Source organism: Opisthorchis viverrini, assembly GCF_000715545.1.
Source record: "Opisthorchis viverrini unplaced genomic scaffold opera_v5_355, whole genome shotgun sequence".
Lineage (NCBI taxonomy): Eukaryota > Metazoa > Platyhelminthes > Trematoda > Opisthorchiida > Opisthorchiidae > Opisthorchis > Opisthorchis viverrini.
The window spans coordinates 246,262-265,451 of NW_008752017.1; the positions used below are offsets into that span (position 1 = coordinate 246,262).

At 46.3% G+C, this 19,190-nt stretch overlaps 1 protein-coding gene across 1 annotated transcript; it reads left to right on the forward strand.

The window, feature by feature from the left end:
• Positions 1-5,921: 5,921 nt before the first annotated feature.
• On the forward strand, positions 5,922-18,907 carry T265_10362 (hypothetical protein; the record flags this gene model as incomplete). Its single annotated transcript, XM_009176713.1, is given in 8 exon segments — positions 5,922-6,007; positions 6,248-6,378; positions 6,395-6,509; positions 6,544-6,625; positions 6,664-6,699; positions 6,736-6,824; positions 8,471-8,645; positions 18,588-18,907. 8 exon segments carry the CDS (start codon positions 5,922-5,924, stop codon positions 18,711-18,713), a joined length of 840 nt encoding a protein of 279 aa, XP_009174977.1.
• Between the last annotated feature and the right edge of the window lie 283 nt (positions 18,908-19,190).

Below are 19,190 nucleotides of genomic sequence, written 5' to 3' on the forward strand. Positions count from 1 at the left end.
ATCCACCATCACGTTTTCCACGAAAGTCTGTCATTTTAGAGTTGACATCGAAGGGTGGATGGAAAGTTGAACAGTCGATTCTGACCACATTTCAAGCTAAAACTGACTTAAATCTATTTGTCACCTATACAGAGCGACTTGGATACACATGGCCGCGCTGGGCTGCTTTTGTGATCGTTGCCTCCCGTCTGCGTTACCAATAGTTGTTTTGTGTTTCAAGTCTCGTACCAGCCGCTCGTTCAATTCTGCACACTGATCATGGGTTGGATTTGATGATGGAACTGGGCCGGGAGGTATGCTTGACTGAACAACACCGATAAATTTTTTTTACATGCCCTATTTATTTGACCTCAGCTTGCTAGCATTCCGCATATAAGATTTCCTGGCCTTCAACCAACTGTATGCACTTTGGTGAGATCCACAACGAAAGAGTGCCGGAAGCTGCTATCAACAGTATCATCTATTGTCAAGACGACTTTCGGGCTTGGCCCCCATTCAAGCCATCCACACGCCAATGTGACTGTGGTTTTGGCAGTAAAATAGCAAGCCATCTATCAAGCCTTGGTTTTCGAGGGGCAAAGTTATGCGACTTACTGAGCCACCCAAAGAGTCCCATGGTTGTTTTCGCCGCAATTTGTCAAATCTGGTAAATATTCTGTGGCGCTATGCCTCAGAGCACCTACTTCAAATCGCTTAGACGTTAACGGTTTTTATGTGAACATTTGCGTAATTGGGAGATGTCGCTATTAAGCCTTGGTTCAAAATATTGAGGGAACTTCCAGGTGGTTCAGTGGGCGCGTGCAAAACAATGACCCATAAAAATATAGAAATGCAAAAGTTTATGGGGATGTTCCATCATTTGTGATAGAATCTGATGCTCTACGGGAAACCAAGCCATGTGCAATGGCCCTGATGGCGCAGAAAATTAGAATTACCTCCGAATTTGCCTAAATATGCATCAGAGTAAACGCCACACCAGATCGCGAATGGGTGACCCTTCTGTCACCACCACCAAAACTGCCGCCCCTTCAGGTTGTCAATCATAGTTGTAACCGAGGTTCATTAAACAGCCATCCACGAATACGAAAATCGCAAGCATAATGGTTTGCTTCAGCAGTTAGGTGGAATAAAACGTTCCACCAAATATTATGCCCTGTAGTTTCTTTGTTATCGCACATATGACCGGAGAGCCATAAAGGTTGCGTCCTATGCCTAATGACGACAGTCAGATGCACATATGTGGCTTCCTGGCCAGTTTTATAACATCAGTTCCACTTCCAGAAAACGGCACTTTAACTGTTGGGACGTTGGATGAGGATCCTTTGTGGGTTCACTTGTTCTAGATTCTGAAACACCTGGAGCCTACCCGCCGCATCGGTACCTTGCTGCAGGAATTCGTTGGAAAACCACCCTGAGGTGAGGCCGGTGGTGTCAGTGGAACTTCTCGCTCCTCAGAGTATGCAAATTTAGATCACGCTGACTTCCTAACTATAAAGCACCATCAATGCCGTTTGTCCAGGCCAAGTTGTCTGCACCAACTGCTGTATACCTGGTGAACAGCTGGAGGTAAGTATACCTAGGTTTGGATTTGAATGTGTGCTGAGGATCACACCAGCATACGTTTCCAGGAAATCCGGTTGATGGGTGCGTCAGTCATCCCACTTGTTCCGAAACATCTCCACCATTACACGTAGGGTTAGCCTCCTACTTCGATTTGCCCATTAGTCGAAAGCACAGTAACAACTTGCGACCCAATCGAACATCATATTTTTTGAATAAATCATATAAGGCGGCCAGCATTGTCCTCTTTCTTTTCTTAAAAATTGTTTCTGCTTACACATTGTACACAAGAGAGGGGACAATGGAACAAAAATGGTNCAAGAACACAAATTGGATTGAATTTCCTGGTACACTACTCATAATTTTGCCGAAAATTCTTCAACAGCCCACGACCGATTTCGCCTTACTTGGGGATCCTCTAAAACCTAATGAGTGGTGTATTACTACCATACATGTACGGCAATATATTGAATACTGAACCAGCCAGCGGTCTGGTGCAGCACATTCAGTTGTCTAGAAGCTTAATAAACGAGATTTCAGGTGGGTTTCAAGTGAGTCCGAAAGCCAAACTGTTACAACTTAATGTGTCTTGCCGACGTCGTGCGATTTTGGTCCAATTAGAACGTATGTTAGACGAAACCTCGGGGAATACGCCCGCCTGACCAGCGCCAAAGGGAGCAAAACCGGTCTTGGACTGCGGAAGACTTTTAGGGAACCTTTTGCGCAGTGTACTACTTCCATATATGTATCGCGATATCTCGAATATTGTACCAACTGAAACATAAGGCGGCCTGGCACAGCACATTCAATTTGTTAGAAATATTATAAACGTGAAATTCAGCTGCGTTACAGGTGGGTCTATAAAAAAAACAATTTTTTGCACAGGCGTGTATTTCGAATCCCCTTCGTCGAGCACATTAGTATGGATGGACATATCCAAACGCCTGCTGCATATTATACAGGCCTAACAAAATTGCCGAAGCCTCCTGAGCACTAAGCATTTTCAACGTAGGGTCACTGGGATTCCTCGCTCCTCACCGTCAACAAGCAAGTGTACACTGCTTTGAAGGGCACGCTTGATTACCATGAAACCCTGTAAGCATGGTTACTAAAACACTAACTTATGGACAGGAAGGACAGTGCTTGGAGCTACACCACAGCACATCGATTATTCCCGTTAGGATTGGTTATCTTGTATGTGCCCGAACCTCCATGCCTCTTCCGCAGGCGTAACGGCTGGACCTGGAAAGGATGTCGGAGCTGAAGGATTGCTGAGTCTGAAAGACCAAAAAAATCGAACGGACGCATTTTTCTTTAAAATGATCGAAGAACAAAGGAACTAAACTTCCGAAAGATGACTTTTTGTGATGCACTGTAGGTCAAAATCCCTATATGTTGGACCGATTATCCCCTCGAGGCGTGGTCCACCGTTGTCCCTCAAGGTCATCCAAGAATGGTCAGCTGCATGTGAAAACTTGAGCAGTCCTGTAGCTACCACCTTAGGCCTAATTTGCTAGTAGGAGATTTTAACGCTCCTATGTTCTACCGGTTGGAGCTTCCGTTCATTGTGTCTGACAGACATGTTGCATCGTCGCTCAACAAATTAACCCTTCCCCTTGAGGAACAGAAACGGGAAATCAACTAGCTACCCATCAGTAGTACGCGAAGACTGCACAAAACACTATGCAAGCCCGTGCTCTGCCTCAGTGACTTAATCATATCTGATCTTAGTCTTAACAGAGGGGAACGTTCGTCAGTTCTTGCAAAAGACGAAACCATTAGCGCGTTGAGGTGGGATGGGTTCCATCCAGGATCCCTGAAAAAAACATCACTCTAACGGGCAAATGTTTTCTACGCGGCATTTCAGCAGTTGCTTGAAGAATCTGGTGACCATCAATCGCCCGGCAGCTAAAGGCCTATTAGTCTCACTAGCGCATCGTGCAAGCTGGCGAAGCACCTTCTGAATCGGACCATCTTAAATCACCTCACCAGTAAATACTGAATACCTCATGACAGCAAGCATTCTTCTCAAACCGTTCTCGCGTGACGAACATGCCCGTATGTATGGACCCACCGAACCAAAGCCAGAGACGAATGTCCCAAATCGAATGCTATATTTTTTGACTTCTCACTTGATCGAGTGCCACACATTCCGCCGCTCCACACGCCCTCAAGGCTTTCATAGTAGGTCGGACACTCCAAGTGGAAATAGATCCGAACTACATTTCTCTGAAACCGGTCTTGTTTGGTATCCCTCTGGGCTCCGTTTTGGGACCACTTCTGTTTCTGGTCTACGTCAACGAGCATTCAGGTGTCCTCAAATTCATGTCTACATTTGCAGACACCAGCCCCTCCCGAATGAATGCTGGCGCTTTGAGACAGGATTCGCTTGGCTGGCGTTTTTCTCTGAATGGTGAAAGATGCGTCCGTACATCATTTGGACAAGGATCAGCGAGCGCCTTTATCACAAAAGTTACCACGAGAACAGATATCAAAAGGACTTAGGTATTTGGCTCCCTTCAAACATAAAGAAATGAAATGAAATCTACGGATGATTCGGCGGGCCTCCCACCATAGTATTTGAACAGACTTTCAGATACGCTATGGGGCCTGCGGAAGACCGCCTGGTGGATGAGCCAACCAAGTTGTCTACTCAGGAGATAAGACAGACATAGCCCGCATTGGATGTGTCCGACGAGCTGCTACGAAACTGTTTGCCAGACTTGAACCCGTTTGAGAAACGCGCCTTGCTGTGCTTGGCCTATTTCCTCTAGGCTCTCATCGCCTCCGATGATACCCATTAGTTAAGTAACCCGTGTTTGATCAACGTATGGCCAACGGATTTTTTACCGTTGACACCGGCTCAACTGACACATTACAGGTACACAATAATAACACGCAACATTTTTTATCATTCCAGGTAGTTGGTATGTAAAATAGCCTTCCGACGGCTGTTCATCCAAATAAGTCATCGCGCTGACAAACTTACTGCCCAGCGCCGAGGAAGTAAGGAGCTGTGTTACGGATTTTCTCGCTTGTGCCTATCAGATGAACGGAGGGGATTCAAAGACAAGAACGAATCCGGCCAGGGAAGCTCGGACGGAAGCCGCAATCCCATGTACCACCCCTTTAATCCGTGATTCACTAGCGCACCGTGCAAGGTGATGGAACCCATTCTGAAGCGAGCTATCCTAGATCACCTTACCTCCAGCAACCTGATATCTCTAGCTCAACACGGATTTCTCCCACACCGCTCTTGCGTGACAAAAATGCTCGTGTTTATAGATATCTTAACCCAAACCGAGGACGAAGGATTCATATCGAATGTCATATTTTTCGACTCCTCAAAAGCATTTGATCGAGTCCCACGTGTCCCGCTGCTCCACAAACTCGAGTGCTACGGAATTAAAGGGGAAATTCTTCTCTGGATCGAGGCGTTCCTATCAGGCAAATCATTCCGAGTGAGGATAGGCTCGACCTACTCTTCTCCAGCGCTGGTCTCCATTGGAGTTGCCCAAAGCTCCGTCTTGGGGCCATTACTGTTTCTGATCTACGTCAACGACCTCCGAGATGTTCTTGTGAGTCCATATCTACTTTTTTACAGGCGAATTGAAGTCCTGGAGTTCCAACGCCAGTGCCCTCCAAATTGATGTAGACGTTGCAAAGCGGTGGTCGTTGGACTGGCACCTTCCTCTGAATGACAAAGAGTGCGTCCATATGTCGTTTGGAGGAGACTACGAATGCCTTTGTTATGCATGGTGAGAAAAGGCCAGAAAACATCATGAGGACAGATGCCAAAAAGGGCATGTGGGTCTCCTCAAACTTGTCCTTCTCACTGCATCATGGGAAATCGGCCCAAAAGGCATTCGGCATTTTACGGATGATCCGACGCACCTTCTCCCGTATTACTCGCATGGACTTCCAAATACTCTATGGGGCCTACGTCAGACCGCTCCTGGAATACGCCAAACAAGTTGTCTACTCATGACGCGCGAAAGACGTCACCCTCATTGAGCGTGTCCAGCGGGCAGCTACGAGCATGGTTGCTGGCCTCAAATCCGTGGACTACGAAACGCGTCTCGCGATGCTTGATCTCCTTCCCCTGGAGCACCGTCGCCTCCGACGGGACCTAATTCTTACTTATGCCCTGTTTGAACAAAGCTTGGCCAACAGCTTTTTCACCGTTGACCCAGCAAACACACGGCGGGGATATAGTAATAAAATTTTAAAGCTCAGAGCACACACATTCATTAGACAAAATTTTTCTCATTTTGGGTAGTATGTGCGTGGGATGACCTTTCTCTGGCGGTCGTCCACGCTCCTCCTAGAACCCAGTTCAAGGCACTACTAGACATTTATTTATGCGAATCCTCGCGCTGGCAGGCATGCTGCCCCGCTCTGAGAACATAAAGAGCAGTGCTACACCCTTTTCACTTGTGTCTTTCGGGTGAACGACAGCTGCTGGAAGACAAGAACAAAACCGACCCGGAAAACTAGGGCAAAAGCCTCGATCCTGTGTATCAATCCGTGAATCGGTGATTCGTTGGCTGATGTGAAGGTCACTGTGCTCTTGCTTGGCTCGTTGCACGTAGTCCGGTCAATCGAGATTGGTATCTTGTAGGGTTTCATTGAGTTTTCCAGCGTCGTCCAATGGATCGGGTACGGCGGGCCTTCTCAACTCAGGAAGACGAGGCCGGAATTTTATCGTCGGTGAGTACAATGGGAATAGTTCAGAAACTTTCGTAGGTGGAGAACGGGTTATCTTTAAGTTGGAGCACTCGCATCAAAGGATTCGCAATATGTTTTGTCCTGGGGATCGTATTCTCCATTCTAGTATGGTTGTATCCGAATAGTAACATTTCTCAGGGTTCCATCTTTTTATGGCTTCCCAAAGGCCTAATCTTGTTCGCGCTCTTTTATACGATTGGGAATATTCTTTCCCTCGGCAGGTATATCTCTAATTTGCTGATAGACACTGTTCAGTACAATTTTCCTCATGGGTCCCATGAACCAGTTGCGGCGGATGTTTCAAGAAACACGGATTTTTGCTGCAGTCATCATGCTGGTTTGTTCATGCCTTTTGTCGACTTATGCTCCCCATAGATCTGTATGGCAATGACGATCTGCGCTGCCGTCTGGGTATGTCACTTTTGATCCTGGATTATTCGCTTCTAGTGGAAAAATAAACTCCTCTGCTTGATCTTTTGTATACTGCAATCAGGGGCTTTAACGTGGTATTCGCTTTCCTACATACCTTTTGCACGGTAAGTCATCCTTAGGTTTGCAGTTTGTTTCTGGAATTGTTTGGAGTATGTTCAGATTCCACCCAGAGACATTAAAAAAAATCAAATCGCTCAGCTGTAGCACCATTTGGTACTTAGCTGCCACGCCAACGGAAGGAGGCACGGGGGCTGGGATACTGCAAGGTTGTCCAAGCGTAGACAGGAGCTGTCGGAACGCTGAGGTCGGGTTTGGACCGCTGATCTTCCAGTCCATAAGCTGGCGTTTTAACAACTGAGCTGTCTCGGCTCTTCCAGATACAGAATGCACCAAATGATAAATAATGTTGACATGTTTTCTGGTGTGCGCTCCGCACCTTAAAAGCTCAAATGCCTATTAGAGGGTAGTGATTGGGCTACCAAAGTAGGTCATGGCATCGAAACTACTATAGATAGTTGGCATGTGCGTAACACTGGATGGCAGCATTGCTGATGAAGGGAATGCTGGAATTACTAAGGCCCGTTCTACCTTCTTGCAACTTAAGCACCTCTGGGGTCGACGCTTTATCAGTGTGTCTGTGGAATGCAGAGTCTGGAATACTGCAGCGTGTCCACTGTCGCTTTACAGCTGTAAAGGTTGACCGTAAAACTGTAAAGCTGTGCGTTGAAAACAAGTTTAGGTTGTTTGTTTGTAACAGTCTATGCATTGGGAGCATTGTGCACATATCATGGGAACATCAAATTAGCAACGCTGAAGGGCTAACAATGGCTTTTGGTGATAGACCAACCAACCAAATGTCTGGTTAGTTCGTATGCATCAGCTACACTGGCTCCATCATGTGCTACGTATGCTAGGTGACTGATTTTTCCGTCACGCCTTGTTTGCTGAGCCAGATCTCGATTAGGAAATGCCACAGTGGACAGCCTGTGGCCTTGAGATAGGGCATGAAAGTCATAAAACAGTTTCTTGTCTGTATCAGCGCATGTTGTTAGCTACGTCTGCGTACCAAATACCCTCTACATCAATGACTGGAGGTACTCACCAACACGGCGATGTCAAGTGGCAGTACTGTATCTGCTGTATTGTTCGTGATCATCAACCAACCGTCTTATTTTTCTCTTGGTTATTTTAAATGTCCTCTACCCCATCTCATCGTCATCATCACAGACAGCATGACATCAGTGTTCACCGATGCTTCACTGTCGTACAACCATGGTTTGTTTGAAAGCCTTAGTGTAAAGAAAAGAGTAAAGGTAGACAGGGAAGGGACTTAGTGCTAGCTTACCACAATCATTACGAGGTGCCTACACCTCCATACATTCACTCAGGCAATCTGGATAGAGAATGACAACAAGAACGCCACTGACATCGGTTGGCAGCCATATCTTGTAGTGTCTCCAACCTGGCACAGTGAGGATCACGCGGTCCCCATCCTGGAAGGCGATTAGCACCGACAGCACCCAAGCGTTTCGTGATATCCTTCATACTCCTCTGCCAAGTCAGGGGTTGGCCACCTCTCTGTTTACGCCACTCTGAGTTGGGCATGGAAAACAGCACTCTTTTCGGGAAACGATGGTTCGGCATGCGTAACACATGTCCCAACCAACGCAGCTTCTGGTGCTGGACACATTCTTCCATGACCATGACATTCACAACTGCCCCATCTACCCGATTGTCATAAATGGTTCAGCTGTAGCACCCTCTCGGTGCCCAACTGCCATGCCACCAAAAGGAAGCACGAGGGCTGGGATACTGCCAGGTTGCCCAAGCCTAGGCAGGGTAAGTCGAGAGGCGGAGGAACCTTCCGGTCAGCAAATTCGCGCTCTAACCATTTGGGCTATCTCGCCCTCCGGTCGTCGCATGCTGTAACAACCTGAACTACCGTACATATGTACACGAACTACGATTGATAAGCTGAAACGTGTAGAATGAATCCTTGTGAGACCTGTCATTGACTGAGTGCAGCTATCACGTTCATTACAGAAGAAAACGTCGAGTCCCTTCCGGTTTGCATCGAGAACCGGGACTCCAGTCCACACAACTTTTGACTTGGCCTGTACCACTTCATCCACAGTTTTGCTTGAAAAGGATTATCCAACCTCCCTTTGTGCCTCTCATTTTTGTATGAATAGGACTATTATTTTGTACTGTGCACAGAAACGGACAATCGAAGGAACAGTGCACTAAATTCTCCATTCAGAGTCTATGACGGCGATGGAATTCATTGGGGAAATACCTTAGACGCTTGAATCTGTTGGTGTAGCGCAACCATTGATCTCTATACGAATTATCCTCTTTCCTGAGCTTTATTAAATCCTGTGTATACAGGTACTAGTTTTTAGTCAAGTACTCGACGTACATGAGAAGGGCACCATAGGCATTTAGATAACCTACATCCCTGTGTAAGTGGCTGCTGCCAAGTGTGCTGTCGTTTTCAAGCTGACAGTCGACAAACAGTCCTCCAGATTAGTGTTCCGATCTTGTATGGTGACTTGTTCCCTAAAAAACGATAGAACGCTTGCACCCACCAGCTACCTTGTGGACATCCTTTTGAACCAAAAAACTTGGTCGACGACTCGAGGAGTCTTCCTCTTTACGTCCATGTACTCCGGCAGTATCCTATTCGGCGTATAGCTGTGAAACCCTTAGTCATAGATATTGTTATACTGTCGCATAGTGTGATTAGCCGGGTCACTTTATTCGCTGGCAGATAGGGAAGAACACGCTACGACTGGCTTAACACTTCATCATCACCACTCTGCTGGCCTCCGCTTCCTTCGGGTGGCATGGCAGCTTGGCACCGGAAGAATGCTACAGTTGAACCATTCCATTCTGGTCTTTGCATTAGGGATAACGACTTTGTCTGCTTTGCATCATCCTTAGTGACAGCTTTCGTGTGTCCGCCTCCAGCAACACCTCCAGGCATTCAGAAATCCAGTTCCAAACTTAGATCAGTCTACTAGCTAACACCTTCAATGTTCACTCTTTGAAGAAAGCAGGATAAACTGCTGCAATTCCTACGCTGGATTAGTAACTGTTTTCTATCAGACTTAAGACCCAAGTACACAAGTTCAGTGAGTGAGTTCACTTAACGGCGCCCACTTCGTCCAGCCTTGTATTAACTGGAGATGACCCAGAGGCGATCGCTCCGTGGTTTGGCAACGAAGCGTAGAAGCCCTTAGTGGTAAGCTCATTCGTGTTGGCAAATGCCTTCCCCTTGGATGGACAACCCTTAGATGAGACAGATTAATGGTTAGTTAGATATGGTTGTATCGCTCAGCCTATGGCAGCCTGGCATCAAAGCTACGGTCCTCATTCTGTAGCTGTCAACTCCTACCATGCCAGACAAACAGAACCACCTGAAGTCACTGCACTGACTGGTCCATCGCTTCCAACTTGTGGCTCGTGCTTCCTTATTCTCCTTTTCTTCGATGAACGAAACAGTGGAAGGTGAACCCACTGGAATTCTGTACCCGGTTTTTTAATGTTACATCTACTGCTGTTCCAGCTCTTGTGCCTAGTGCCGAGAAAAACTCGCCAATAAGGAATACAACAGCTTCATCGTGAACAAGCGGGTGCGAGAGTGTGGGTGCGAAAATGCAACGGTCTTAAGCTATTTTATTGGAGCTACAGTGCCTGATCTTGGTTCAACGCTGTATCGCGCTGTATGGCTTTGATACAAGGCTTTGACGTGCTGCTTATTGAGGGGGCGTTGTCTGTCTGGTCAGCATCTAGTGGAGCTGGGGGTCTCAGTAGATTTCGAGCATTCAATGGTTACTTTCAGCAATCTGATTTCCTGATACTTAGTTGCAACCACCCGTTCCGCGTTGCCATTGCATGAACTGTCTTGTGAACCTTTTAGCAGCACAGCTTTAGAGTGAAAAACCGCTGGTAGTTGGACATGCAGAGTACTTGCTTCAACTGTCCAGGCATGATAAGTTTTATACGTTACCCTTCTTCATCACTTGCTTGCAAACTTTGGTTGCGCCTACGCTGCGGCCCTCTTAGTTCAGTTTAGTTTGACGACCATGAACAGTGCATGCATTAGTGGTTGTTCGTGTAGCGACTTATGTGAACGCTAATGTAAGATGGAGGTAGTCACAGAGAAAAAACGTAGTGGGTTAATGAATGCGAATAAAAGAATAATCACAACAGCTCTAGGACATCACTTTGTTAGCGAGTGTCCCCAACCGTTAACGTGGTAGGCCTCTGCTTCCCCAACCTTACAGGCGACATACACTAATACCGTTAACGCTCACTTTTATTCTCTTCACGCTTTGTTTCTAGGTCACACTCTCTTCCGACCAGGAATTGCTTCAAACAGGTCATGACGAGGCAGTTGATAACTCACCATACGCAACAGATGATCGAGCAGTGAAGTTGACTTAATCGCACTTCAACACTTCTAATCCGGTGTTCCAGTGACACATGAGCTATGGTTCAAAGGCCTGGGTGTCACCCGCAGGCAGTTTTTTGACCAGACTTCACAGTTGTAAGGCAACACAGCGCACTGCTGACCCAACCTGTAATCAGTCAAATAACTAGTGGTGGCTCGCGTCAATTAACTGTTGAACAGTTGGGATTTGATCTGTTCACCAAGCTGAGCGAACATCCAGCTTTAACTATAGTCGGTTGATGCTTCGAATTGGTTATGGTTGCATCTGGTGGGGATTTGTCGCCGGACCTCTAGCAAAGCCATGTTCCTATCAGAGACCCAATGCTTAAATGAGGTTGTCTGGGGAAAATTTGTGGTGTTGCTTAAGGCTTCAGATGTTTCTCTTCTGCAGTCGTTACCATTGGATGAACAGGTGATCGCTGCAGGTCGCCACTAGGTTGCGCGATGCAAGCGCTTATGTTGAAGGTTGATACTGGCCAAAAACAGTTGCTGGTCAGCCCACAATCGGGGGAGTCGCTCTCCGTTGTCTTTGCGACCAGCATGGACTCCTAATCGACTGCCCAAATGTGATTCCAAGAAGTTTAGGCGACTGATTTGGGAATTCAATTTGCCTGCAAAGATCACAATGTCGGTGCGTCTTGATTGATGGATAAGCCCGGGTAACTCTCGATAGAAGTATCATTCTCAGCGTCAGAACTGCAGTCGGTTGGAGCATAAGTGGACACTACGACCAGGCACCGCTTTTCATGCGGAGAGACCTTCAGCTTGATTGAGCTGGATAACCGGACTGCGCAAAGACGACAGTTCACTGGGATACAGTCCAGCAAATCGCGTTCAACTCAGAGGCTGGGTGCAACTCCCACACCGTATTCTACGAGTCGTCGCTTTTGGATCGCCGGGCACATGAGTAGGGGGGGGGGAGAAATGTGAAAGATCTGAGTTCGCCTTTGGGTTTCTGAGATACATAACCACGCTTGGGTTTTGTATGCGTCTTTCTGAGACACAGCACACATCAATTTTAAGGGAGTATAATGTTTGAGCAAGCATTACCTGTTTGCCAATTTGACATAGAGTACGGAAGTTAAAAGTTCCAATGTAGAAAGGATCTCACGGATTTAGAAAGGTGTTATTTTTTATTGTTAATGGGCAGCGGGGAGCATAAGCCCTTCCGGTCAGATAACGACAGTCAAATGGCTCAGTGACGTTCGCTTGTGCGGCGGGAAGGGGTTGGGGAGGGACATTTGTAGACACAGAACTGCGCGGGTAAATGATACTTCCCGGTTGCCCAAGCCGAGAAGGGGGGTTTAGTTGAGGTACCCCACCTGGAACATCTGACTCAAAAGTCTGACTCACGAGGCTTCGGATAGTAGAATTTTCTTGGTGGACCCTGCCTGGAGCGGATGAGTCAGTAGTCTGACCCACTTGGCTGCAGGGTCCGGCCTGGCCCGAGGGCAGAAGGAGTAAGGCATTAATATCTCATTCCTGATGCGACTGTGCACAGCAGGTACTTTTTTGAGAAGCACCAGACCGTTTGGTTTCAAGAGAATTTTGACCGTACTGAATAATTCTCCGGCGGTTATGATCAACCATTGGACGACCAGGGTGTGCGGTTTTCGGGACCGACCTTTCCTAACCCGTCCTTCCTCGGCGGAAGGCAGCATCGCTGCTTCCATAAATATAGGCATGCTGGTTGCCTGGAGAGAACGCCTTACTGCCTTCACACTCATCGAAGAGGACAGTATGACTTTACCCTCAGACCGATTGGGTAGGTTGACAGAGGGACTACTTGAGTGTTCAAGGAAAGAGGCGTTAGCATGCTTCCATTGTCCGACCTGCTGTATGCAGCAAGGAAGGCGACCCGGCTCATTGCACCATGCGGCGGCCGATGTGTCACTCTTTTCAGAATGGATTGACAAGAGAGTGCATAGGTCGCTTTGTTATGGTTGTTAACCACGGTATAGGTGTGCGTAACTAGATGTGCTCTGGTTCTGTTGCCATGGTAAGGCGATTTGCTTCACATAACCATCCGAAAACATCAACGTGGGTCGATACTGTTACCTTGATTTATGAAACGGGGCAAGACGTCATTTTGAATGATCAGTTTAAAGGATGTTTTGTGCATATAAATTCTTCATTTTCTGTGGGCAATAACGGCGATTACGGTAAAACCCTGATTCTGTAGCCTCCGGCGGAGGCGATGGGTCCCTTTAAGCTTCAGCAAGTGTTTCATCAATGTTTTTTCACCCACATGGGACGTAGTGATGGAAACAGCAACTTCATATTCGAAACGGTTTGATTTCTCTATCAGTTTACCTCCAAACGGGCTCACAAGGTCCTGATAGTGTATCAAACATCTCTGCGCACCAGCATGAGCATTGATACGACCCTTCCGTTTGTCGTCCACAGAGTGAGTACTTTGTCTTTCAGCATGAGGGAGTTCTGTAGTGCCATAGCGCCAGGTGACTTCACAAGTGACCACAAATCATAGTTCTACTATATCGTGTGTCGCGGATATGATGACTGATTGATCTCAGCAAGATAGATGCCTTTTAGAAATAACATGGCTTGTGGAAGTGGCTTGTGAAAGTGCTCTTCCAGAATGGCCACAATGTGATTAGCCCTAGATTCTGAGTCTGATTTGTTCGAGAGGTCTTTGTCTTGTTCAGAATCGTGTGTGCAGTTTTTTCGACCTTACGCCAGCACATATTGAAACAGTATCAGTTCCGAGGCGATGTGCTTCACTTTGCTCCACGGCATATTCCTTTCTGGTTTTAGTCATATTTGGCTCTTGAATGGATACCTCCCCTGTCCCAACCATATTTTCAAACATTCATGCTAGATCACAACTCACACGACTGTTAGGCGCGCCACCAGTATTGTTGGTTCGCCCCCTTACCGTATAGTGAAATTCGCGGAAGGCTAAAATATGTAGAAATCTGGGAGAACTTGGTAAAACTCCTTCACAGAAGCCAGGTGGTAGTCATTGTTTGCTCTGTTTCGCTTTCCCTGTTGTAATTCTGTTCAGTAGTCCTACACTGTATAGAAATGCCTGATCACTAGCAGTATTTTCTGTCCATGACGATGACGGTGTTTATTTTCTTCATGGGTAAGAAGACAGTCGCATGCCGTTGTCGGTAAACTTCACTTGTCCGCCCTTTGGGGACATATCAATTAGTACGTTTTATACTACTGGTCCGCCCTCAATCTAAATCCAAGTGGCCCAAGTGGTTAGAGCGCGAATTTACTGATCGAAAGGTCCGTGGTTCGAATCCGACCTCCGCCACTCGACTTCCCATGTCTAGGCTTGAGCAACCTGGCAGTATCCCAGCCTTCGTGCTTCCTTCGGTTGGCATGGCAGCTAGGTACCGGAAGGGTGCTACAGCTGAACGCCTAAACCCATCTTCATTTTCAAACGGATCAGACAACATCCATTCGTTAGTGGTCCTTTCCCTAATTTTCAGAAACACGTGGATGTTAACAAGAGACTCAACTGGATCCCTAATTTATTCTGTGCTTCACCTGAATGTACTGCGCAAACCCCGTTTTCCCGTTGACGCGGTATTTGAAATATCGTACCATATTCTCGACATAACGCACTTTTCACAAATTCGCTGAAAATCCTTCGACCATGCGTTGGGTCCCATTCAATTCTGACAGCAATAATCCAGATCCGTCTTATCGTCTGAGGTGGTGACGTCATCTTTTAGGATTGTACGGGAATCAGCGTGCACTCGTTATTGCTGCTTTGCCAGTACAACCAGCCGTCGATTATATGACGTAGACAGACGCAAGTCTGTGGCAATGCCCTCGAACGTCGTTCTTGAATGCCTAAGATAGACAGCTAGCGCGACATTGACGGTCTAACGGCCTGAGTGGTACCATGCTCCCGAGATCTTTGTTCCTCAGACCCAACCACACTAGGAATGCGGAAAATTAACGGCCGCGTAAGTATGAACGGTCCCTCTCATTGTGGTTCAGCTATAGTGCTCTTTCGGTGGCCTGCTTCCATGCCACCCGAAGGGAGCATGATGGCCGAGCCACTCCCAAGTTGCCCAACTTAGACAGGAGGAGTCGAGATGCAGAGGTCGGGTTTGAACCACAGACTTTCAGATCGCGCCTCTACCGCCGAGCGATCTCTAGCTCGATACACCTACTGAAAGTGTAACATGAAGTGGCCTGGAGGTAGAACCGTACTGTACCCTGCGCTGAGATTGTGAAGACGGTATACTTACGCCTCCGGGTGGCCAGCCTCTCTACACACTACTTCTCGTCATGGAAGGAAAAGGTGAACCTTGAAAGTTGACAGTGAACTATTCACGGCTAACCTTGATCGTTTGAGGATAGTTTCCATTTGTCGAATAACAATGAATAGCCGTTAAGAACCCAATGCGATCGTAAACATTTAAATTAAACAACAAAGTAGGGGTCAAATTCTCACCGCGCCCTTGAGCTAGGCCAGTTTGTCATTGAACAGCGAATATCTGAAAGTTGCTTTTAACTTTATTTATGACCGAAAACTGTGGTCACGTCTACTTGTCAAAGGAGTTCCGGCTGAATTCTCGTCGATTTAGGACCCTGCACATCCACGCCTGTGTATGCTTTCGGGTCGGATCACACTATTTCCTTTAGGTCAGACGGCGCTCACCTTTCAGTTTTTTCAGTTCTCTTACTGATAGGCTGCTTGAAACTACTTTTCCTATCTCTGCTAAAGAGGTGAAAAGTACTCGCATCGTTTGCGTTTAGACGTTAAATACGAGAACGGTAATGCTTATCCTGGATAGGATCCTTCAGGAAAGCAAAACGTTTTCAGCAACCTAAATCTACTTCCCACCTGGAAAGTATAGAGTTTCAGTGCAAGACTGAGATGGGGCCTAACCCATGCCGGGCAAACCGAGCTTTCAGACCACCCAATCGACATGGTAAATAAGATACTTCTTACATGGGAAGTTGTGTAAGTCTGGTGGACTTGTGGATGTGAATCGTTACCCGGATGGGTAAGACCAAGGAGGCTTTTACCAAACTCCCACACTTATGCCCCCGAAGTGAAGTCAGTTTGTGTGTCATTGGCACTGTGACATTATGATCCATGCTTATTGATTGGTCAGTGACATGGCCTCTTTGTGCAAAAGACACGTTGGTATCCTTCATATTCTGCTATCGTCGTTCTACAGGTTTGACCTTTACATAAGGTCAGTAGTCCTTAGACGAAGAAACTACCAGAATAGACGAAATAAGTACACCATACAGGTTAGCTAGGTCAGAGACCGTTTACCTCACTTAATTCTTCCTACCAATCTCGACAGAAAGCTGGACAGTTTTTGACCCATTTAGAAGCCCTTACCAGTAAACTCGAGCAGTTCGACAGCTGGATGAGTACCCCATAATGCAACACATCAATAGTTAATGACACTGACAGACGCGGTCCAGTTCAGTGGTCTTTAGGGCTCCTGATTAAAGCTGCGGCCTTCAGTACGTAATCGACCCGCTTCTCGTTTCATGGTCCTATGTAGGACTATAGTCCGCGTTATCCCAATAATCGGTGAACGAAACTGTCATCAGATACACGGTTTAAAGCCGAATTACAGTAGTTAAGTAGCTAAATGCACTTCGACCGCTGTCTTTGAGTTTCCTTCCATTGTAGCCCTCTATGTTACAGCCATAGAACGAACTGCGCAATCTTGAATCTGTAAGATCAAGGTTTTCGCTCTTTTCAGCTTACCAGAACACAAAGACTGCACTTAAGTAATCAAATATAGACGACGACAAATTTTCCTCGCCTGTGCAACTGAATTTTAGCGACGGATTCCTACGGCATATACATTGGTCCTTATTCTAGAGAGCACCAATTTATTTTCTGGTTATTAGTTAGGACGCTGAAGCGAACGTTTGTGGTGCTTTCCATGTTTTTAGAGTGCCAGTTGTTGCAGGAACCACAACACAATAAATGTAGCCTGTCTCATATTACTACGCAAAACATATTGACTCCGCTGCACGTGTTTTACACAATTGGGTGCGTCGCCCCATCAAGGTAGGCTTAGCCACTTTTGCTGCAAAAGACCTCAAAGTTTAACCGTTTCTCTGAGACGGATGTGCAAAGCCTTCAAACTTGTTCCATATATGGGGGAGTACGCTAGATCTTTTATTGACCTAGGTATCAGTGTTTACGGCAAGTAGTCATCTGTTACCGCGTGGTGTTAACAACGAATTGATGTCCATGTGACCTAGCTTTTCTAATTGTTGGTGGTGATGGAGTTTTAAGCTGCCTCAAAGTAGACTTCTTTATACATTGAGGTCACACGAGGTTAACTTTGGTAGCTAATGGCTTACCAAAATTGTGTCTGAAAAGGGTACATCACAGAAGAGGAAGCCATGTTCCCCTTGTGTCTTTACGTCTCGTTTTCTATCCTGAAGTTCTTCTTTGTCGGCACTTCTGGTCGCTTTTTGGTAACTTAATGGGGACATTTTTGCCGTTTTCACGAGTTTTAACAGAGATCACACTGGATATGTCAAGTAGCTGCAACGATGTTCATTCTAATTTTAGGCGAAAAGCCAACCTTTGTCACACTGGTTGCAATCTAGGCTATACAAAGTGCCGTATCGGGCCTCATTTTGTTTGACCAAGCGATTGACAACTTCCAATCCAGAGTGTCTTCAAAGGCGACTGTCGGAAAGAAATTGGTTTCTAACTTATTTTACTATACGGTTATAGTCCTAATGTGAGTCTTCTGAGTTAACTGTTGACGAAAGTTTATTCAAATTGACCTCCTCATATAGGGCGGATGATGCTTTCCAATGTGATAACTTTTTGGTCGGTCAGGTTGTCTGTTCGCTTCTAAATAACGCCGAAGTATATAGAGGATCGTTGTTTGTGTACATATTATCATGGACGTCTTGCGGGGACGCTCCTGCTCCCAGCTCTTAAAACACCATGTATGCTTCTTTAGGCATCACGCAGCGTGAAATTTGGTCATAATAGACTTAGTAGTTCACTTAGTGCGCACGAATCCAGGTGTGTCTTCCTATGCCGTCTGAGTGCTTTACGGTCTCCGGCCAACATTTTCACCATACTTGTGGTTGTTTTCGTGGGCCAACAGAAACCCGGGGTCACATGAGGGTACGATGGTAACCAAGTACCAAGTTGCCCCGGCTACTTTTAATCAGAAAATCGCAATAGAATAACAACAATCGTCATTGACTGATATGTTTTCTTTGGATGGTTGTTTATTCTTGCTGTGCTAGTGCCCAGTCAGCTTCGGTCGTTTGAAAGCATGTTATGGTTTTTCATACCATCGCTTAAGAACTACCAACGCGGGACCTAACAGATTTGGCGAACGTCGTATCTCATTCAAACTACTTTATTTTTTAAGTAGTGAGAGAAACCTTTCATTCATTCATTCATTTTCACCTTCAGGGACGCTGTGAAAGCCTGTTGCACATCAATGATCGCCTGATGATGCTGAACCTCTCCCCCTATATCCCTTCTGAAGCTGATACGGTATTGACGCTGTCTGCCACGTATTATCACACGGATTCATAAAACCAAGCAAAAATATCTCAGATCACCTCATCTGATTTTGTTACTTGATGCTGTGTAGTTTTTTGGAACATTTTTCAACAGCTAATATGTTTTTTATTTTTCACATGGATCTGGTGTGGACCAAGACTGTAACACTTTAACCTGTTTTCAGTCATGAGTCAGCAAGAATAAACCTGTTCACATCCTGTTCTTTCCCAAAGAACTGTTTTGCTGTGGTAGCCTTTCAGCATAGAGCCTCTACGTTATTCGAAGGAAGTATGAAGACCGAAACATTACTGTTACCAAACATAGGCAGGGACAACCTGAAAGCCAAGTTTAGCTCGAACCGTAAATCTCTCGGTTGGTTGCTCACACATTCACCTACAATCCTGCGTATTATGACGGAGACAGCGGGCCGCTTTCTGGCTGCGCGGAAGGCATTTAACTAGGCACATTTTAGGTTTGGACAGATGGATTTAAACTTCGGAGAATATAAGA